Source organism: Mercenaria mercenaria, chromosome 16, assembly GCF_021730395.1.
Source record: "Mercenaria mercenaria strain notata chromosome 16, MADL_Memer_1, whole genome shotgun sequence".
In the NCBI taxonomy this organism is placed as follows: domain Eukaryota; kingdom Metazoa; phylum Mollusca; class Bivalvia; order Venerida; family Veneridae; genus Mercenaria; species Mercenaria mercenaria.
This window is the reverse complement of record NC_069376.1, coordinates 68,186,190-68,210,605: the sequence shown is the minus strand read 5'-3', so window position 1 is coordinate 68,210,605 and position 24,416 is coordinate 68,186,190. Positions and strand designations below refer to the sequence as shown.

The 24,416-nt window shown below is 35.7% G+C and overlaps 1 protein-coding gene across 1 annotated transcript; it reads left to right on the top strand.

The window, feature by feature from the left end:
- The first annotated feature begins 18,281 nt into the window (after nt 1-18,281).
- LOC123540607 (uncharacterized) lies at nt 18,282-22,547 on the top strand. The gene is made up of 3 exons (XM_045325789.2): nt 18,282-18,433; nt 19,440-19,497; nt 19,816-22,547. Exons 1-3 carry the CDS (start codon nt 18,388-18,390, stop codon nt 20,759-20,761), a joined length of 1,050 nt encoding a protein of 349 aa, XP_045181724.2. The 5' UTR covers nt 18,282-18,387; the 3' UTR covers nt 20,762-22,547.
- The last annotated feature ends 1,869 nt before the right edge of the window (nt 22,548-24,416 follow it).

Below are 24,416 nucleotides of genomic sequence, written 5' to 3'. Positions count from 1 at the left end.
TACTCTTAAATATAGAAGAAAACTCTCAAAAGTGTTTGGTGACACTTTTGAAATCGAATGAATTATAACAGAAATGGGTGTCCGTACTTAACACAAGAAGATGTACCCGAACGCCAAACACATTCTCACGCACGCTCGCGCGCAAGTGCACACACACACACACACACACACACACACACACAAACACACACACACACACACACACGCATGCACCATCAATCCACTCCCCAATTTTTCGGGTTCAAATCAAAGTTGTTGCATAGGTTTTAATAAGATTTTCTGCAAGGACTTAGTACTATAAGTTCTTCTCTGTCGTATAATTTCATAAAGGCAAAACGCATAACTACCTAGCTGTTTTTGTCAGAAGACGCCCATTGCGAACATAAAAGTCGCAAAATGACACTAAATTCGTTCAGATAATAGCTATGATACACGGAACAGTTAACAGTTAGCAGTATCCCTTGGTCAAACTGACTTCCCACATGCCGGAAAAGATTCTCCTCATATTGTCAGAGACGTCCGACCAGCTGATACCCAAGGGAAGTGATAACGAAAACAATGTTCTTCACCTGTCAATATGAGGAGGTTCATTTCCGTCATTTATGAAGGGTTCCGATGCCTGTGTGTACCCATTCATTACCCAACTGAAGATTTGAATTCTTTCTTTAACCATTTAATTCTTAAGAGCTCAATGATGCCCTAGTATGACCAAATACTGGCTTAAGGGCATCGTTTCGGCGCAGAAAACAGCAGTCAATGAGCACCAAAGCATGCTCAAATTTCGTGATGAGCACATCTGAAAATGCTTAAAATTCCGATTTTCAACAGATTTAACGTTCTTTGCCGGAATATAAAGTATAAAGTATAAAGTATAAATTCCTTAAACTTATTTTGTTTTATATATAATAATCACTTTAACGATGACCTTAGGAGACTAAATAGTGGCTCATTTGCATCGTTTCGACCCATTTACCGGTGTTGAGGCAGGTTACCACCCCGCTCAACATATCCACTCCTGGAAAGACGTCCTACCCGATGAATAAAGTAAGCAGAATACGGGGAGTCCTAGCTAAAATTTATACAGAGTTTCGTTTTAGCTCCGTCTGTCTTTTACGTTTGTGATGGGCAACTGAGATATTCTTGTTACCTGTGAGTTGTTTAGGTTGAATTTAGGACTTTATGTATGCGTTGACAAAATAGACAGGCAGAACGTGTCTCCTAAAACGCCATTTTGACTTCGTCTACTCACTTGAGCAATAGTTTCTTGCTTGGTCCGGTCCGTTACCTTCAAGATGAAGGCATTTTCGAAAAGCTATTTGCGGGAAGTAAGTTATAAGAACTACTTCAGCGTCATCGGCGAGCAATGATTATTCCATTTTGCCCATTTAAATAGGTGTAAATTAACTCTGAACGTTTGGATTGAAATGCTTGCCGTTAAGGTAAAACGTGAAAAAATGTTAAAAAAATAGAAAAATATATCTTGAAAAAAAAGGTCACCGCAGCAGAATCGAATCCGGGTCGCTTGATTGGTAGGCGAGCACGTTAACCACTCGGCCATGGAGCCTATTCTATTTATAGATCTCGCCTGGACAATATTTCCAATATATATATAGCTAGACCCTTTTTGTAAAAATTTCAATATAAAAAGGACAGCGGATAATACCCTACTTAGGATCCAAGTTGGTGGAGTGGATAGACCACTTACGGGACCGTTCAAAGAGCCACGCTAAATGGTTGTTCGTACGGGACCGTACAAAGAGCTACGCTAAATAATTATTTGTAAGGGACCGTACAAAGAGCCACGCTAAATAATTGTTCGTTCGGGACCGTACAAAGAACCACGCTAAATGATTGTTCGTGCGGGACCGTACAAAGAGACACGCTAAATAATTGTTTGTACGGGACCGTACAAAGAGCCACGCTAAATGATTGTTCGTACGGGACCGTACAAAGAACCACGGTAAATGATTGTTCGTACGGGACCGTACAAAGAGCCACGCTAAATCTATTTTAAGAAACACACCAACAACATTACTAGCACTTTCGTATCACAGTTTCTGGTAAACTGCATTTCCCTTTACTGAACAACAGGCTTAATTTGATAACTTAAATGTCTTTTTTTGTAGAAATGGCAGAGAAAAGCCAAATATTTGTAAATTTCTACATTTATCCGTCGTCTTTACACAAAATCCTATCACGGCCAATCAGCCATTGTTGTTTTCGACGTATTTAGATTTTTGTCACGTGGCACTGTTTTTATCGATTTACGGAAATCGGCGAAGCCTGGCGAGTTAATTAGAGACCTGAGGCTCATTAAATATTTTATGATATTATATCCATTCGTATCTCAACAATATTTGGTCATCCATGTCTAACTAACGGGCGAACGTGTTCATTAGACTATTTTCTACAAATAACAAAGTTATTTTCTTTCTTCTTATATTCACATTGTTTTCCTGTGTAGACAAGAGTACATAAGTTACCGACACACAACATTTTAGCTAGACCATTGGAAAAATAACTTGGAACCTATACTTGCATCAATTCTTAGAATAGTTAATCACGCTGTTAACAGACAGCCCTTGTTTAACACTAAGTTGATTAATTTGTGGATTAAATTTTTCACCAGTCTTCATTAAACTTACACAGAATGTATATAGCCACATGCTGTAGGGCAAGTTTGTTTAGTGAAAGACAAGATTACTTCATTAAAACCAGAGGTGTTTGTTTTTAAGTTGTCACAGTTGACTCTATTTCATTTCTTTAACAAGTCCCTTTCCATGAGCAATATTTGTGAAATCTGGCAAGAAAACAGTAATTGGCATTATTGCCACCGGGGTTACAGCTCAGAGAAGAGAAAAATAAATGTAAGGGTATCACTTGCCGTCAGCAGGCTAAGGGTTAAGGGTATGTTTTTTTTATAGAAGGTCATGGAATCAACTTGTGACAAGTAAGATAATCTTAGATCATTTCATAGTTGAAATAGTATTTGTTCAGGTTGTAGGTGATAACTCACAAATTAATTTAAAATCTTAACAGTTTTATAAAATCCTAAAAATGACGATAAACTTTAAGATTCTGTAAATGGTTTATACTGAGTGAGTCCACAAGTTCATGATAGTGAACAAATTCCAGTGTGCTTTGAATAAATATGTTTTTGCCATAATTGACTGTAATGGTACATATCTTCCTTACCACTTTGAAGAATATTTATTATACTGTTGGAATGTGAAACAAAGACGAAAAGTTTTTGCTGGCTCAATGTCAATATCACAAATAAGGTTCAGATGTTTGAGTCTGTAGGCGGCTATGTTAGAATGGCCCCATGTGGTTCTGGGACGATCTGTGTATGAAAAGAATTGGAACCACTGCCTTACCCTTGCATGATCGTAAGAGGCGACTAATAGGGTCTTAACACTTGGATTTGCTGTAACTCTGTGAATCCAGCAGTTATGCAGATTTTGATTCCACATTTCATGTTTTAATTTCTATGTAAATGCTGTTCGGCGCCATATAACCTATACTGTATTGGTGCGTCGTAAAACCCAAATAAATAAATAATTTGAGAATGTTCCTAGCTTCAAGATTATGTGGACAGCACATGTACCAATCAAGCTGATTGTCAAAGGCACATCTCAAAAGCAAAATGTTCAAGCTTTAGATTTGTCTGATGTGTATTTTCTAAACTCATGGAAGGATATTTATGGAACTTGGGTGGAGTATTCATCTTATTAATAAGACATGCTTTAATTGCATCAACCCATGGTTTCTGCTCACCACTGAAGGCACATCGGCTCGCCCTTAGTAACACTTGTTTCTTTGAGTTTGGATTCATATTGTGACTTTGCAGCTTTCGCACTACCTGGACAGACACGGAATGTCTGTTCCAGTAAAAAGGTACACCTGCCAACTTTTAACAGCTCGTAACGCTAATTTGTCGATATGCATAGTAACGCTTTCACAACGGTGACCGCTCGTGCAAGAGGGCATGCAAGTGACTAACAAGTTGAACCATCGAGTACAGTAAAATACTTCTTTTTCATTTAGACTATAATGCTAATAGGTTTTGTCAGTGTTGTTTTTAAATTTGTTTATTTTTGTTGGTGCTGGTGTTGGGATGAGGGGGCGAGGGGGGTGGGGGGGGGCAGGGGGTCATGATATTGTGGGCACAATGACTGGAAAGCACCGGTACGTCGCGACGACATCGCCAATTAATTGTGGAGTGTCAAAACACAACAGCAAGGAAAATCAATGAGAGGTAAGGTATTGTCTTGTTGGGTGGGGTGGGGGAGGGGTTGCGGGGGGGGGGGGGGGGGGGGATGGAGATAATAATCGACCTGTCATAGTGCTGCAAGATTTCATGAAGAGTCTAGCCTAAAGTCGGACAGGAGGTCATACTAGTATCTTCTTTTCGAGACTGTCTTATTTTGCCTCATTCTTACAGTGCTTATGATTAATAAGAAATTAATTCAAAACAGACATTTCAAACACCCCAAAGTACTTTATCAATATTTAAACAAATAAATAAGAACTAAACCGAAGAACGAATGTATCTATCCATGTAATGATGAATAAACAAGCATTGATCTCTCTGAAATACCTCCGGTCATAGAAAATATAACCCGGAACTGCCTTCCGTTTATAATTTCAAAGGAGGAAGGGTGGGGGCAGGGGTTCGGGACCCTCCTATTTTAAGGTGTGGTGGGGAGGCAAAATATGCTTGGTCTACTCCCCCACCCCCGAACTTTCGACCACCAGAACTGAATTTTCTTAGAAATAACAGTCGATAAATGGGAAAAGCATGTAGAGAGGATTTGATGTGATTTCTACTGTCAATACAGTTTGTCCAAAAACGTTCAGGGAAATTATGAGTAGTTTAATGTGGCCGGCCCCATTTGCCTTACCCCAGTTTTAAATCGCTCCTACGCAAGTGTACATGCTGAAAGAAGAAATAATGGCAAGATACTATCGAAGCACGTACGGTACTGTATCCTAATAGCGACGAGTAACAAATGGTTGTAGTACACGTGAAATCTCTGTTATCTCTTGGTAAATTCAAGATATTTCACGTCTCCTGAATTTCGTTTACCCTCAGGATTAACAAGTTCATTTTTGGATGACAACTCAAGGGACACAAAGTATTCCTGGATTCTGTATCAGTATCAACCCGCAAGTAACTGTCAACTTCTCCATATGACTCCACATGATCTAGAGGTAAAGAACTAATGTTTCAGACACAATGTATTTTATCAAACAGCCACAGAGAGCATGCGCCTCTCCCAAGGACCGAACTCGCGACCCCGCAATCAGTAGATTTGCGTGCTTCCCTATTGAACTAAGCGGGCGGACTGATATTCTTTCTTTGGTCCAAAATAACAAGGTATATTAGCCAGGGAAGTATAACCGGGATACAAATATTTAAAGTTTTAGAAAAGTTTATTTGTAGCGTTGCATGGTGTGTTATATTTCAAAGATATGAAGTACTTCGAATCCATATACTTTTATCAAAATATATTGGAGTAGCTCCCATTCTCTCTTATATGTATGCAACATATTTAGGAAAGTTTAAAAAGTGTTTCACATAACTTTCGTTGCATAAGCGCCTCCATGCCGGAGTTCCATCGAATTGATGTATACGTTGTAAAAAGTCTTTTTAAAAAAGATAGACATTGTTCGACACGAAGGTAAATCACACGAAACAACGCAGTTCAGTATCAGTATGCAAGGCTTATTTTAAATGTAGAAGAAAACTTAAAACTATTCGTGATTAAACAACACCGTTCTGCTGAAAGAACCACTGTTCATGGACCGCACATTAGCATGTTACCAATTAATGGCACTGACTCCAGATCGTACAACAAAACAATTAGATATCAGGAAATTATTACTATACTTGTAATATTTCTTAAGAAAGCTTTGAAATTATTATTGCCGAGGCGGCCACGGCTCGTTTACCTACTGGGACATGTTTTCTTTCCGTTTATTTTTAAGACAGTTTAGAGAAAAAAAAAAACTCGTGTAATAATGTTTATAATGTGGACAATATTCAATTTAAAGAGAGATCATTTGTAGCTAAGATCTGAAGTTTATAGTCTTTTTAAGTGAGAATCAGGAATGATCTGCAGAGCTATAAAAATAGATTATTCCAATGTAAAATAAGCGGAAAAATTAATAAAAGGGAGAAATATTTCATAAATCATTTGCTTGACTATAACGATATTGAGATAGCTTTCTAAAGTGCTTGTATATAATGGAAAAACAGTATTTGATTGTTTGGTCAGTATTTGGCTGATATTTAATGTCAATGGATATACAGTTTGAATTAACCCAGAAATACAGATATTAATCTCATTTTGTTTTACATAGAAACATAGATTTTAAATCTTATATTGATGAGACATTTATAACTTTATTCTGGCCGTTCCGACGGATCGGTATTACGGTGTGAGTCTGGAATCATTTCACTTTCTTTGATGTATGAAAGAACAAGCATTTTTGGACATGAACTGTGAATTTCACGACAGTATTATAGCAAAGGCATCTCTGTATTTCTCAGGTTTATAACACTATCCAAGTAAATCAAGACTAGAAAACAACTGTTATGAACGATGAACTTTTTGGCTATACTTCAATGTTTACAATCACTGTCCACAGTTTAAGGCACTACTGTCAGCGCCGACTAGTCCGGAGTACATTTTTAATCCTTCTTCACAGCAATGTACTCCTGCAGAAAACAGACGGAACAATTGTTGAAGACATAAGAAATGACACAAAATTTATACATAACGTCAATAAATACGCTTGAAATGTAACCAGTCAAAATAGAGATGGCTTCACAATTTCGAAGACCTTCTTCCTAGGATACAAAGCCCGGAAGTACTTCTATACCGGCATTTCGAAAAGATTTTTCTTTAAAAACAACGCAAAAGACCAAACATTCGAACCCCATATCATGTTTACCTCTAAATAATTTCATAAAACTTCCATCAGTTGTTAACCTCATCAAGACGACATGCAGATCGCACAACCCAGGTCACTAGGCCCAAGGTCAATATCACACTTAGATGTCAAAGATAAAATATCTTAAATTTGTTTCCTCTTTCACTATCCAGTGCCGAAATAGTCGACGTGCAATATTCTCTGGCAACTGTCGTTCCTCTAGGTGAGGCCACTAAACTATCTAGCAAAGAAACCGACCGCGCTGTTTTACAGCTTTTGTTGACATACATTTGTACTTTTAGGAGAATACACTATTCAAATGTAAGACGACTTTCAATTGTATATTATTGTTTAGTGCAGTTTGCATAACCCGTCGGCTATATCATTCCACTAAGATTAATTTTGTTGCGGGCCTATTTTGTGAGGTATGGCTTTCTGGTTGTTCTACCCTAACTTCTTATTGTTTTGTTACGCATGGGCTTCCTTGTTACATAACATGCCTGTAATATGTCTTACATTGTAACGGTGTATCCCTTCCTATCAACTACACAATCATTGTCAAAATCAGTTTAAACCATTTTCGTCAATAGACTGTCTACAATAAGGCCTAAAAATTTCTTATTTTCCGATAACATGGTCAAAAATTAGGGTAGGTAGGTCGGAAATTTTGTTTTGGATTTTTTTTATTAAGGGAGACTTTTCGGAAATGATGTCTGTGTCAAAAAATGAATACAAATAAGGGGGGTTATGCTTTTAGAGCATCAGTAAGTTGATTTCTAACATCGCTGGCCATGTTTAAAGCATAAAAAGTGCAGTTTTGTAACTTTTTATTAAAAAGTTGAAAAAAATATTCTCCAAGGCCATAAAAACATTTAGGGTCGGGCCAAACATTTAGGGAAGGTCGGGATACCGGAAACAAACAATATTTTTTTACGCCTAAGCAATATATAACAATATTGCAATAGCCAGTGCGTATTCTGTACCTCACTATATAGAAGTAGAGGCATCATTCACATTTTACAGTTCAGTGCAATACACCCGCTTCGTCCGTTTATCATAGGGAAGTCTGTCCATCAGTCCGCCCGTCATAGAGACCTCTGTACATCAGTCGGTTCGTCCGTCATATAGACGTCTGTACATCAGTCGGTTCGTCCGTCATAGAGACGTATGTACATCAGTCGGTTCGTTCATCACGTAGACGTCTGTACATCAGTCGGTTTTATGGATTTTATACAACCTGGATGTACATGCGTTGCTTTTTATTTTGAGAGGTGTGCCATGACGTTCATGCTTGGTTCAAGTCTGATTATTGTAGCAGAGTTATTTATCCGTCCCAGTTAGTCTGTGCTTATGTTTTGAAATATTCACCCCTCTAATACAGGTAGTGAGAGATTCCTAGTTCGGAGTTCAAGTTTCGTTTTAAAATGAATGTGTTCCATTTTTATACATGCAATTATCAATCAAAGTTAAGCATTTGAATCTGTTAGATTTGAATCTGTTATACGGACGTATCTCTGTTGGCACAAATACCCAAAATTATAGACTATCATTTATCTAGTTAGGCAAACTCTATTTAGTTCATGTCTTGTGGAAATGGATACGCATATAATGGAAAAGGAGTGCATTTACCATGGGTGGACTGTGTGGTGGTTGCTTTGCGATATTTAGATATTTAAGCGTAAGTATTTTATTTTAAACTTTAAGTTTATAATATCATGTTCGGGTATACTGACAGTCGCTGTACCTGTTGAAACGCATGTGATTTGGTTACAGTTGGATAATTTACAAATATATATAACTGGGTATTCATTACCGCGGGTAATTTACGTTTTATATTCATAATATTGTGAATCATAGCTGAATGGGTATATGAATAAAGCTATATAGTTGTATAACTATGGCTAGTGTATTCAAATTTTTTGTCACTGGGATATATATTATGATAATGAAAAATCGCCTTGCATTCAATGTGTTCATGTATATAGTGTTTGTTGCATTGCTTACTCAGTGTATTATCAACATTGTTGACAGTTTACAACAATTTAAAGATCCATTTCTGGGACCAGAGAAACCGGAAATAAACTTAGAAAGTGGAAAAGTAAACTACACAGAGGAAAACAGAAAATCATTTAATCGCCCTCCACCGGGTACACAAATGGGCCAAAATCAGATTGACAGCATACTGAACGTATTACCTAAAAGAGGTAATTTACTTGTTTGGGGATTAGGATATGATAGTACATTTTGGTATAAGAGAACACGTGGAAAAGTTGTTTTTATAGAACCTGCAGGATACTGGTATGACGTAATGACTGATGCTTATCCTTATTTGGAAGTTTATAAAGTTTCATATACTACAGATCTTTTTGATTCATTCTACAAATACCTGAATCACCCGGAGATCTGGTCTGACCTTGACCTTCGTTCACAGTTACCAAAGGTCATTACCGGAACACACTGGCATGTCATTATAATAGATGCACCCCAAGGGTTTGGTAATGGACCTGGTCGATATCAGTCCATTTATACATCCTCTCTCCTTGCTCGGAAAGGAACGCACATCTTTGTGGATGATTTTGAACGCAGAGTGGAATTCGAATATTCTAGAAAAATGTTGGGACAACCTGTTGAGGTTTTGAAGAGGCACCGAGTCGAGGGTCTTCTTGAAGTAAACTTTCAAGCTCATTTTCTCCGATGATGAGCAAGGTACCAAATCATAAATTTAGAGAAAGTCGTTGGATACTGTGATCACGGATGAAGAATAATCAAAACTTAGCTTCCTTTTTTTGAAGATGTTTTTAGTGGTGTGAATTTATTACTATTAATGATGCTCTCCCCTATCTATAGCCTACATCGCTCGCAACTATAATTGTTCACAGTAAAAACTGTCATGTTTTATTTAAATATTAACTAATATTTTTCTAACTTTTGGTTTTATGAAAGAAACTAACTTTAATAGAGGATAAAAACACATTATTTCGTGGGAAATTGATGTTAAACATAAATCCGGGTATATATATACAATATGTTTAATTGCTGAATGCAGTTGTGTACTTAAATATTCGCTGTTTAATGTGCGGATCATTTGATTTTACTGCTTTTCGTTCGCATAATACCGTGTATCTTCTTAATTGTTCAAAAAGCTTATTACTTTAATGCTTTGGGTATTTAAATTATGAGAACTATATGAGTTTTCGACAAGCACATTATTTTATTGTAAATAGTGGCCAACGCGTTTGCTTAGATTATTACCTAATGTGCTATATATATGCTTTTTCGTCATTTTGGCTAAAAGTTTTCTTAGTCATATACTTGGGATGAACTTAGCTGTTTTGTGCCTAGTAGAAGTATAGTTTCCGTTTTATATGTCAAACTGGATGAAAAAACAAATGCTTTATAGTTGAACTCTGTATTGTATAGTTACTGATTTAGATTTTTTCATAATAACTGCACAACATTTCATTGCAGATAAAACTCTAAACTGGATTTTTTTTCTTGTTGCGTTCCTTTGAAAGACCATGCCGTCATTCTATTCTGTTATCAAGCGCTTTGTTTTAAAATAATCTTTATCAGGTCCCCTCCAAAAGAAGTCGGTTTAACACAAAGCTTATGCAAGGATTTAAATCTGTTACCACCTTTTTGAATCATACTAAATAATCAGGGGCTGTTCCAGGATTCGGCGTTGGGGGCGGGGGCGCAACTAGGGGGGAGGGGGGCGGGGGGGGGGGGGGAGGTCCGGGGCATCCTATCGGAAAATTTTGAAAACAAAAATGGATCCATCTGGTGCATTCTGGGCGTTCTGAGGTACTTTATTTAGTATTGAAAAAGGACAGGTTTTGTGGCAAAATCAACCCAAATAACATGCTAATTAAAGTCCATGTTTTATGACTTGTCAGACTTATTCTTGCGTAAGTATCCCAGAATGGAATTTATTAGCCCGACTGGATTTCTAAGGACTTTATGGGGAGGGGTTACCAAGGGCTATTAACATAGAAATGGTAAAGAACGTTATAGAAGCTCGTGCAAACTTTGTTGGATTTTTAATGTGCGAGCGTAGCGAGCAAGAAAAAATGCATAATTTATATCTTTTTACCTAGAACAAAATACAAATTAACTACATTGTGTATGCGAGCGTAGCGAGCGGGAAAAATGCATATTTTGTATTTTTCACCCAGAACAAAAGATAAATACCTATGCGAACGTAGCTAGCGAGAAAATATGCATATTTTAAGAGATAGATTACATATGCGAGCGTAGCGAGCGGGAAAAACAAATCATATTTTGCATTTTACCTATGCTCCGGCGATTTTAGGGATGGGGTGAGGGCGCCCCCCCCCACCGTGGCTCCGCCCTTGATACTACTTACTAACTTAGGGGAAGATCAGGTCGTGATACTAGTAGTCGTCTCTTGGTTGTGGATCGATCATAAAATTATCGAATGCGCGTGTGTTCCTGGATTGATGAATGAAAGAATTTAGAATATTTCTTCCTAAATAAATCATATATAGCTATGTAATAACCGTTTAATTACTTCTCATGAACAGACTGTTATTGTTATTTGAGCCGCGCCATGAGAAAACCAGCATAGTGTATTCGCGACCAGCATGGATCCAGACCAGCCTGCGCATCCGCGCAGTCTGGTCAGCATCAATGCTGCTCGCTTTCAAAGCTTATTCCAATTAGAGAAAAAACATTAGCAAACAGCATAGATTCTAAACAGACTGCGCGGATGCGCAGGCTAGTCTGGATCCATGCTGGCCGCAGTTGTACTATGTTGGTTTTCTCATGGCGCGGCTCATTTTTGTTTTGTTGCGTTCTACTGAACAGTCTAGAACTCACACTGGGATAGTCAAGTTTAAAATAAATTGTTTTCTATTTAAACAATATAACATCATGAAGTTTAATTAAGCATCAGTATATATGTAAATCATTTGATGTAAGAATATAAATGATGTAAATACTTTTTTTTACTTCCGTAGAGAAGTCAGCCTAACTGTGTGACGCATATTGATTAGTAAAACGGTGATTAAACAAAATCAACTGTAAAACTATCTGTAATGTATGCGCCTTTCCTCTTTCCGTTGACGCAGGTGAAGACAAACATGTAATAACTGATCATGATAAGTTTCATGTCCCCGATGATGAAGAGGCAAACAGTGTTCAAACTTGTCCGTGCGTCCGTCATTCCTTCGATCTGGCACTTTTTCTTCAGTTTAAATGAAACTTGGTATATTTCAAGAACCTAAAGTAGACTCGCGCGAATACGTTTTATTTCTTGCGTTTTGTCCTTTTTTGACTTACAGAATTTTATCACATTTGTACCCCGTGTTCTTACATCTGTCTGCTGTTTCCATTCTATTCAAATGGAATTTGTTTTACATCAAGAAACAGGTTGGAAATATACATATCAATATCGGGAGTTTTATGTCGAATTATTATTTATGCCCCTTTATGGATTTTATTATATCACAAATACATCTGTTCCATGTGTACTGTATTTCTCTTACATTTTTCATCTAATTTAAATGAAGGTTAGTATAAATTAGCAACGTGAAGTGGAAATTTGCATATTGTCGAGTATTAAATATCCGATTATGTTTTTGGAGTTAGCATATTTCTTTGGACTTTTTAGTATTGTGCTGTAAAGAATTTCAGGGGACATGTATCATACAACATCGGTTTGATTCTTTTCGGAGAATTTTTCTCTCGTTCCCTTTCCCTTTGCAAGCCCCTATCTGTTTAAGCCAACTTTATGGTTGTTCATGAAACTCGGCTCAGAAATTTTTCAAGAAGATATTATGAATATACAATATCATGCAGAATGTCATAACTCAGGGCCAAACGTTTGTGCCAAGAATTCATCTTAGTTTTTCTGTCTATTAGGCCATATAATTTGGATAATTGTTTATCATTTACCTCCGTCCAAAATACATTGTATATTCAAATGTGAGTGAGTTTATACCCAGTTATCATTATGTCACTAAGGTCACTGAGAAATCATTCACATTAATGCTATACTGTATATATAATTATAATGGCACACTATCAACAGGTGGCACTCGTACTCAGACACTTACGGTCTTTGGTCCCTAACAACAAGGCTTCCAAGAAAATCTGGTGTTTCTTTGCTGATTGCAAGCCTGTAATTGAAGATTCCGTAAAATTTCATATGTTATTAGTTTGACATTTGAAATCATAATATCATAATCAAACAAAATTTGACTGCACGGATTTTTCAGTTGTCTATAAGGTAGCGGTATTTTGAATCATGCTGGTGAAATATCAGCTCGAATAATACTTTTCTAAATCTTAGCAAAGCTAGGGTGACTCTGTGTCAGTTATCCGTCCACACTTCCTTCGAACAGCATCTCCTGAACCACTGCCTTCATAGATAAGTTCCTTAGATGGTGTTCCTTCAAAAGGTTTTTGTTTGGCTACATATAGGGCTACCAACGCTTCATTGCATGACCATCTACCGTAAAGTTCACGCGAGTTTGATTTGTCAAAAATATGACTGCCGGACTGGTAGTTACTTTTCTCTAATTGTATAAAGAGGAAACTTTATAAGGTACTACAATTCTTGAAAAACATAGCTATCAGAGCTAAAAGTAGAAACTTCTTCAAAATACATCCGCTCCTAAAAAGTTGTTCTGAAATTTAAAAAAAGGGATTGAAACGGAAATCGTCTGGGTCTAGAGTGGACACAATGGTCCAGTGGTAACATCGGCTTTCTAACTACGAAACCAAGGATCGTGAGTTCGAGCCCCTGCTCCTCGAACTAAAAATTACTGACATTTTTGATAATAGTCCCATTATGGATGCATTACACCTAGCACGAAATTGGAGTGTCTTTTGTATCTTGCACTTACCTCCTACTAACATTACTAACAGTCACATGGAAGAGTCACCCATATGTTACCGGTAGCGAGTATATGTATACACATGAAACATTGCGGTCATTTTTCATACATATATGGAATTAACTTTTAATAACCTTCTTACAAATAAACATGTTCACTGGGTGACCCTTTACTAAGCCTGTTCAAAATCAATAAGATTCGTAAAAATCATCGCCCTAGAGGGCGTGGTCATTTTTCTCAATATGTATGAATTTTTAAGTTTTTAAATTTCTGGACGTATTTTAAGTAGCTCTGTACAACTATTACAAGAAACGACGTGGGTGTTCACACATAGCTCTATGGAAAATTGTCTCCTTTGAATCTAGAGGTATGTGTAATAGTAGCAATGTTTCTTTGTCTTGTCTTGACTGTCTAACAAAATGTGTAACCTGTTTGAAATAGTAAAAACGTGACATTACGAACAAATGTAAAAACATTTCAGATACAATACATCTGTACAGAATTAACACTCCTTTTAGATATTTCGAGATTTAGATCGTGTTAATGTTTGTTAGGCCAACCTATGCGCAAACAAATTAGAAATGCAATTTAGTTGCTTGTCCGAAATTGCAAGATTTTGCAAATGTCTTATCAGCGAACACGTCTGAATCTGGATTAAACTTGTTCTAAACTTTTCATATTACATCCGTTTCTTGATACATTACAAGAAAAAAACATATATATACAGTCGAATACCGCTACCTCGATATTCAAGGGACTGTAAAAATTGAATCGACGTATCCGAAGTTCGACGTAACGATATCGACTATCTGGGACTACTTTGTACTTGTGTCGGATGTCTATATTGGCATTATATCCAATGCTTTGTTTCAGAGGGTTAGAAAGGGGAAAAAATAATATAAAACGTAAATACGATTTCATTTTTTTTTTTTGACAAATAAATCATCTTAATTAAATACATTCATACAACTTTTTAATTTTTTAAAATATAGATTTAAACATTAGCACTTTTATTCCTTCCCCAAACAAGTCTGAATGCAGCGGTAATCTTCCTAGTTGAGTAGTCATTTTGACTGTGCTTCGATAACTAAAATTTGCCAGTTTATACGCATATTGTTACTCAATCCTAAATGGCAGATTTTTACTCCGTCAAACAGAAAATGTTTCATCCAAATTAGTTGTTACATCAGAAAACAGCTCTGCTGCTTGCACGCTGTTTTATAAGACTAATTATTGAGAATAAAATGCAAACTCGCTAACATTTAAAATGGAGTAAAGAGTAATAACAAACAAAACAAACGCACAAACTAGCCTAATTATACATGTAATTAATACATAGACGGATAACAATAGGTTGATTTTCACACCTTAAAAATAACAAGGATATTTTTTGACAAGCAGCTATATCGAAGCAACCAGGTGTAAAAACAGTACAGGTAAGTTGACGGGACTGAAAAATCTCATCGAGCTAAACAAAATATCGAGCTAATCATATCGAGATAATGATAAATAATTACATTAAGATAAATAGGGAAAAATCGGGACCGACTCAAACACATCGTTCTAACCGGAGTATCGAGCTAAACGATATCGAGGTAACGATATTCAACTGTATTTGTATATTATTGTCTCATCCGTTTACATACATTACATAAAACATTACATAAAATTGACCAGCAAGACTTGTAAATGGCCGTTCTAACATAGAAACTACAAGAGACATATCACAAAATGTTTGAACTTATCATATTTGTCATTTCATCACTTAACCAAAAAACACATACTCTATCACAACTGGGAGATTCCACTGTGTAGCAAGGGAGACAATCGTAAACATTTAGATCATGATCCTCATCCCCACTACAGAAGAAATTAACACTCTACCAATAGACTATATTTAGTTGTGATTTAGCCTGTGCTTAAGATCAAGCATCAATGAACTTTCACTGTGCTATTTACATTTATACAATTAAAAGTTAAAATATCTTTGCTAATCATAGTTTAAAATCTGCCATAAGAGTAGAAGATATTAAGATACTGAAAATTGTATTAGAGTACTAATGCACTTCAAAATAAAACAAGAAACGCGGCAATGCCACGAAACCAGGTTTTCAACACTTTTCATAAGAATAAACAAGAGTGCCAGAATGTCACAATATACGCCCGTCAAAGCAAATTTCTTTACTCTAGCACCTGTATTTGCAGATGTAATTTTAATTTTGTGGTTGATTAGTAATCATTGTAATTCTTTTGTTTTTCTAAGTCCACAAAAAAAACTCTTTACCAGGTTGAGATACCTTAAAATACACCTAAAATTAGAAAGTAACAACTATGTTGTACCACAGAAAAGTGGTCTTGGTTTTTCCCTACGGTCAATTATAAAAAAGTTACAATATAAGTTATTTATAGTAACAACTAAGGGAAGTTAATCTTAAAAAAAAAAATACAAAAAAAAAAAAAATTGTAAGTCCACACAGAAATCCTTACCAGGTAGAGATTGGTCAAAATACACCTCAAAATTGGATGTAACATGCATGTTGTACTACAGATAAGTAGTCTCGATTTTTCCCTACGTCTAGTAATGAAAAAAATACAATATAAGCTATTTATAGTAACAACAAAGGGAAGTAATTCTAAAGAAGGGAACTGCGCAAGACACTTCGTCTCATGATGGTTTATAATTGTGCCAAGTTACATCAAAATCCCTCTATGCATGAAGAAGATATGCTCCGGACAAAGTTTTCATTCTTGTATCCTTTGACCTCTAAGTGTGACCTTGACCTTAGACCTAGGGACCTGGTTCTTGCGCATGACACTCCGTCTCATGATGGTGAACAATTGCGCCAACATTCATCAAAATCCCTCCATGCATGTAGAAGATATGCTAACCCTAACCCTAACCCTATTTTTAGTAACAATGACCTTGACCTTGATCCCAGAAACCCCAAAATCAATCCCAAGCTACAACTTTATATAAGTTTTCTATACACCAAGTTTCATCATGATAGCTTATTCCTAAGTTAAGTTATTGACCGCAAACCCTTTTCCTATTTCAAGTAACAGTGACCTTGACCTTGACCCCAGAAACCCCAAAATCAATCCCAGCCTTTGTCTTGATATAAGCTACATACATACCAAGTTTTATTCAAATATCTTTACCGAAACAAAAGTTATTGACCGGAAACCCTTTTTCTATTTTAAGTAACAGTGACCTTGACCTTGACCCTAGAAACCCCAAAATCAATCCCAGCCTTTGTCTTGATATAAGCTACATACATACCAAGTTTTATTCAAATATCTTTACCGAAACAAAAGTTATTGACCGGAAACACCAGTTTGACGACGACGCCGCCGCCGCCGCCCGCCCGCCCGACCGACATCTACCCCAATCTAATAACTCAGGTTTTCGTTGAAAACCTGGTTAAAAAAATGGAGCTAAAATAATGAATCTACATATGATCAGATCATCTGTAGTTGGATTAGCAAAAATCTTTTACATTTAAACACATAGATAAGTGTACCCTTACAACGTGACAGAAGGCCATCACAACAGTCATACGCATAATCTCTTATCAGTCAACGAGGGGATACAATCAGTTTATGTTACAGCCACTCATCGACCAACACAAGACGACAATATATCTACGTGAATCACCAGTACAATTATGAATATTCGGCCTTTGCAGACGTAACAATGGTTGTCATTAATTCTTGTAAATAATTGATGCCGATACAGTCCTCTTGCAGGTTAAGTTCAATCTACGAAGCGCATGGTATATATTTATCTATTTAATCATTTGTTTGTTTGTTTGTTTGTTTTGTTGGGTTTAACGTCGCACCGACAATATTTTAGGTCATATGGCGATTTTCCAGCTTTGATGGCCGAGGAAGTATCTAGGTGCCCTTCTTGCACTATTTCATCACGGATGGGCACCTGGGTAGAACCACAGACTCTTTGTAAGCTAGCTGGATGACTTCCTTTAATGTAGAATTCAACGTCTAGAGTGAGGCTGAAACCCATATCGGTGAAGGGCTAGTGATTCAAAGTCAACGACCTTAACCACTCTGTCATGGAGGCCCCTACACAGTTTATGTAATTGAATAGGTTATAGCTAATGCTACCTAATCGGAAACATATATTTAGTCGTAAACATCTTGAACAAAATTGAATTTAAGGAGACTTTTGTCTCTCTATATCAGCTGCAGGGTAGAATGACTGTTGTTTTGTAGTGATGCTGAAATGTATGCGGATGAATTTCTTTAATTTATACTGCTATAGGAAAGATCGACGTAAATACCTTGTTTACTTTCTTAAAGGTCAACAAAAATGTGTGAAGCATGACAAGAATGACTTCTGTCTTATCAGTTTTACAGCTCGATAATAATTGCATAATCAGCCGCTACAAAAGCCAAAATATATGTGCATTTTACTTTACATATTAAAATGAAACTGGTAACAAAGTATTATATATACTGTCCAAATGCGTGGACAACAAACATTATTTGATATTTAATTGTCGGGTATAGAACAAGTCAATATTAAGTAGACTTTGAAGAATTGTGTTGTTACATAGTTATTACAAGAGATATGAAAATTAAAACGCTTCTTTGTGTGATATTCTGTTCTTGGATAGGTAAGTTCGTTGTTTGTACTAAGATTATTTTCGTATTGTATATTTTTTTTCAGGATGAAAATTTTATGAAATAAGAACACACATAAATAGATACAGTTTAATATTATTTAATTGATATTTAATAAGCATGATACCATGCAGTCGAATTCGTTCAATGTTCCATCAAAATGTTATTTGGACGCCGGATGTTTTATTATTTCTAAATTTAACCCGATAGTGAGTAGTCTGTAACATAAACATTGCCTAGATCTCATTGTATGTTTTCTTATAATTTAAAAACTGCTAACAAATGATACGATTTTCTAAATTAAAAAAAAATGTAAAGATATTTTCCCCACTATACCATAGCTCTAGTAGGTAATTAATCAATTAGTGTCCCAGGCCCTATGTCAATTTGAACGTTAAAGGTGCGCATACATCGATAATTTTTTTTATAGCAGAATGCATTGAGCGACACCTCCAGATTTTAAAAATAATACAACATTTAATAAAATACTTGTGAAATTCGCTTTGACTTAATTTAATTTCATAAATTTTGTTTGTTTTGGGTTTAACGCCGTTTTTCAACAGTATTTCAGTCATGTAACGGCGGGCAGTTAACCTAACCAGTGTTCCTGGGTTCTGTACCAGTACAAACCTGTTCTCCGCAAGTAACTGCCAACTTCCCCACATGAATTATCAGAGGTGGAGGACTAATGATTTCAGACACAATGTCGTTTATCAAATAGTCACGGATTAATTTCATAAAAGTCTCTCAGTAGATTCCGTGTATATTTTTGACTAATTTTTTTGAAATCATTAACTAGTTTGCGCGTGACGCTAAAATATTAAAAACACGAGAAATAAACAGAATGTATGTTGAACAAATGTCGTGCTCTCGTTAAACATCGGATTTGAAATTTTGAATGTTTGTCAAAAATTGCATTGTATTCGAGCGGTTTTTAAAGATGTTTCGATCTTTCGTAACAGTGACAATATTTATCCTCTCTATATTATTAATTTTCAGGACTGGTTGAAGCAGAAGAGAAGCTAGAACTTAGATCCGTTCTTCTACAGATACTAAAGTAAGTTCCCTTATTTTAATCTGCATCGGGACAAACGTTGTTGATGTTTAAATGTACAAAATAAATTGCGGCAATATATTGGCTTTGTAAATTCAAAAGGCATTCTGTCATTTTGAGTTGAAACTTGGTACAAACACATATATAGACAATGAAACAGTTCAATCGAAACACTAAATATTTACATGTATTATTAGATTTGATGAGTGTAATGGATTTGATGAACTTATGCGACCACTGTCTTATCAAGCAATGATATGAAGCAAGAGTATAAATTATATAGTTTACATACGTTTGAAAATATTGATACATTATTTTCAGCAAAGTGAAGACAGATGCACAAGCAGGTACTCTGACTGGAATCGGCCTAGTCACTTCACCAAATGAAAAATCGTCTGATCGAGATAATGAAATACCGGAACAATTCAGCAGCAATTATGACGCGTCTGATGAGCTTGACAATGACCAAAAAGGCATAATTAAAGAGGCGATTGAAGAAATAAACGCTGATATAAGCAAACTTAAAGCAAAATACATAATTGAGCTGGACAATATTGCTTATAACGAGACCGATTACATCGTTCAGAATTCTGAAAACGATGACAACAGGGTACATAAACACAGCGAAAAAGACAAAGAACAGGAATATGACAGTCTAATCAGAAAAATGAATGACGCTGCAAAAAATCTTTTACTGATGCGTATAAAACTTGCAACCGATTTTGGAATTACTGATGACGACATGCGACTTTACTCCAATGAAGCTAGTAAAATAACGAAAACACAAAACGAAAAGTTATCACTAAAAGAGTCTGCAGCACATTTGCTTATGAAGATCTTTGCTGATATTGAATCAGACAAAGAAAATGATGCTGAAGTTCTACAAGAGAACGGACAGAAACTGGAACAAACAGAAGACGAACTGAAACTTATTCTTCTAAATGCTCTGAAAAAGGGAAATCAGAATGTACTCACAAAAACAGGAAACAATGGTAATATTAAGACAAGATTAGATTCGCCGGACCAACAAGTTGGAGGAGATTTCATGGAGACATCGTTACAAGATAGAAATTACCACAGCAAACATTGTTCGGGCTTCACAAGACCTTGTGGTGGTTGGTCTCCAATGTGCTGCGAATTAGGTGTCGTAAAGAAGAAGAAGATTCGCCTGTGCTGTAGCTTCATTAAAGGTAGCATGAAAAGTATTGATGACTTATCGGGAATTTGTCTTCCGAATCCGTTTGGAAATCAGGAATGTGCGAACTAAACAGAAACAATAAGACATACATTAAAATTTTGTAGATAGCTAGATCTACACGATAAACTTGTGTGTATTGTACAGTTCTGATATTTCATTTTATGTTTTCAGTGTTGCGTTAACAGAACAGTTTATACGATATATCATATTAGAGTATTGCCATAAGTTTTCGACGAAAATTATCCGGATGCTAAATTTCAATAATGGACTAGTCCATCTTCCATTTTGGGCAGTACCATTTATCATTTAAAGAGGTGTTTATTGAAAGTTTACTGCCTGAATAGCGAACCGTGCAGACCATGATCAGACTGCACGGATGTATAGGCTGATCTTGGTTTACACTGGTCGCAAAGGCAGAATCAATCGTGTCCGGCATGATAAGGGTTAAAATGATACATTTTTAATAATTTATAGACGTTGTTATTTGCTTGATGTTGTGATGTACATCTCAAGACCGGGATATTTAAGATCTTTTGTTTGGGCAGATATAGTACTTTGAAAAGCAAAACTACTACTTTTTTCATTATTCCTGCAGCAAAGTCTTTATGTTTCAAGAACTAAATATATCATCCAAAAGCTTTTCAGTAGGAACATGTTCAATTTTGAGGAAGTATTTATATCGCTTTAAATCTGTAGCTTAAAGTGTATCTTTCGTAGAAAATGTCCCGGTCCATAAAATTTGTAAATAATGTTTGGATCGGTATTAGTTTTTAAGAAGCATATTCCTTTTATGCTACATAATATACAACGTAATTTTTATGACTATTTACTTAAACATAAACTCATATTATAACAATATGTTATAGAAACTTCTAAATTAAAAAAAAAAAAAAAAAAGCAGACTTGTTGAAATTTACAATGACAGAATTCCAATCAAAATGGATTTTATATGCTCATCTTAAACATAATCGATGTACTTAGGAAATATTCTGTCATGAAATTTTGTGTTCTTTAGAGCGCTGAACATCGCCAATATTTTCTTGGAATATTGAAAAATAGTGTTGTGATATCGCAAATACGACATGGACAGATTCAGTCAAACCGAGTCTGCTATTATTCGTCTTGGTTGCATTGTTTGCTTCAAGGGATTTTTTGTTCAGATTTTATTGGTTAGATGAACTTTAGAGCAAACTCAGCTTTACTATTATCACTCTCATTATATTGTATTTGAAGACAATAATACCTTTCTGGGCCAAAGCAATAGAATATACATTAAAAAAGGTTTTGACAGAGCTTTGTCACACTGTTTATAATTATAGAAATACCATTCGACCCCAAAACACATTTATTTCATGGTCAAACCTATTACATGATTTCTCCATTGATTTGTATCAAGATATACATGAAATGTACACTGTAAAAAATTTATTTGAATGACTTAGTTTATTGTGTGACTGTAGTGATTGGAGCAACATCTTGGTTGTGTAGTAAATGAACATGATTTTTACCACCATTAAAGCGTCGTCTAGTTGTGGTAATAGATGCATTAGTTGGACGACCATTAAACGATAGAACACTATTATCCTTATACATCAACTCATTGGAGTTTTCTAAAACAGCTTTCTTTCAAACGGAAACTGACGTGCGAAATACTTCTCCCGTCTTGAAATTCAAAACGTAGATATAAGCAAAATTTCAGGTATGTTTTTTTTCAGGTAACGTTTCAGAGGTTGAGAAAAAAACTGACGTTTTAAGATGTGTTAGTGTCATGTATGTACTATTTTTGTTGTAATCTTATCATAATACATTTAATATTTCTGTACAGATATGCTGATTAAAACTGCTTCTAACCACTGTTATGTGTTATTATTACTAAACAAGCAATAACAAAAATATTTTGAGAATCCTGATTGCTTCAGTTGTTGATACATACAGTTAAATATGTCTCTCCAAGTACATCTCTTTTTTCCTTTGTCCGTATCAATTCAGTGATAAACAGGGACGAACACTTCATTTCACGATGATATCTCATCTTTATATCAAATGGTGTACAAACATGAATAAACAAAGGTAATAAAACATGCTATTCAAGATAATCATTTGGCATGGATATACACAGACTGACATTTCTGTATTTAAACTGAATCTAGTTCCCAACACCCTTAATAAACGTAAATGGTTTCCAAGTGCATATTTCTGACTACGTCAGGGACCGTACTCTGGTCTAGCAGAGTGAAATCCGAAATAGAACCTTTGGTGCACATATTTACATGCTGAATAATATGTTTATATGTTTTCGTGTCATATACTTTTGGAGATATATGCTACACAAACTTTTAATTAAGCCTTTAATATATATTTTTTACCTAGTCAAGGACCATAATTCAGGTTTGTCGGAGTGAAATTCCAAACAAAACCTCAGATGCATAACTTAACATCCTGAATAATAACCAACCTATGTTTCTTGTGTCCATTTCAAATATTTTTTGAGATAAATGCGGCACAAACTTTAAGGCCCTTTTATACATATTTCTGAGTAGATCAATCGCCGTACCAGTTTGTTAGACTAAGTGAATTAAAAAAAAAAAGACCAGGTGCAGAATTTTATATCCTGTACCAATCCTCCCATGTTTCATGACTATGTCAAATACTTCTTGAGAGAAATGCGGTACAAAATTTTAGGCCCTTTAATGCGTATTCTGACTAGGTCAAAGGCTATTACTCTTGTCTGGCTTAGTGAAATGCCAAACAAATCCCCAGGTGCACAACTACACGCGTTGAATAATGATCTTGTAAGATTGTGACTCTTGGTCGAAGTCGTTTTGAGATACGTGCAATACAATCTTTAAGACTGTGTATGCATATTTCTTACTGCCAGAGGCCGTGACTCTGCCAGAGGCCGTGACTCTGGTCTTCCTGAGTGAAATCCTAGGTGCACAACTTCACATGTTCGATAACAAAGGACAAAATTCACTTAAGCCTTATATGGCCTATGCAATTTTGAAAATTTTCAAATTGGCTGTAATTTGCAAGAACTATATATTGTTTGCTACCAAAATGTCTATCTACTATAAGGAATTTAGTGTTTATAAATAAATTTATTATTTTGTTCACAACATTTCAATGAATATTGCTGAAATCTCAGAATTTTGGGAAAACTGGCAATTTTTACCATATTTAGGTCATATGGGAATGTTTTCAGTTGTGAGCACACTCAAGGACCACAAAAATACTTTGACCATTGGTCCACCTTATTTCACAGAATTTATGGTTATTTTTATTGTGGTCGACAGCTGTGCTCATAGCGAAAATTTCAGATATGTTTGAAAATTAGATTAAAAACTGAAGGTTTCCCATACCCATAATGTTAAAATTATTTCAGGTATGTCCGATATTTCCTTCTAAAATGAATTTATTGTAAAATATTTTGTGCAGTTTGATAAAACAATACTACTTGATGAAAGCAAACATGTTCTGTACTAAATTTACAGACTTTCTGTTTTAAGGCCATTTTGGTGCAAAAGTGAACCTTCCATGACTTTAGGTCAAATATTTTTGAGATATGGAACGGACGGATAGACGTACGGACAAGGGTAAATCTATGTGTCTCATCAAAATTGGGGGAATGGTACAAGAGCTTTCATTGCTTCTGTGGTAGTATATGTGTATACTAAGCTTAGCTATATATATGTTATAGGCGTGTTGTGTATGTGTGTGTGCGTGC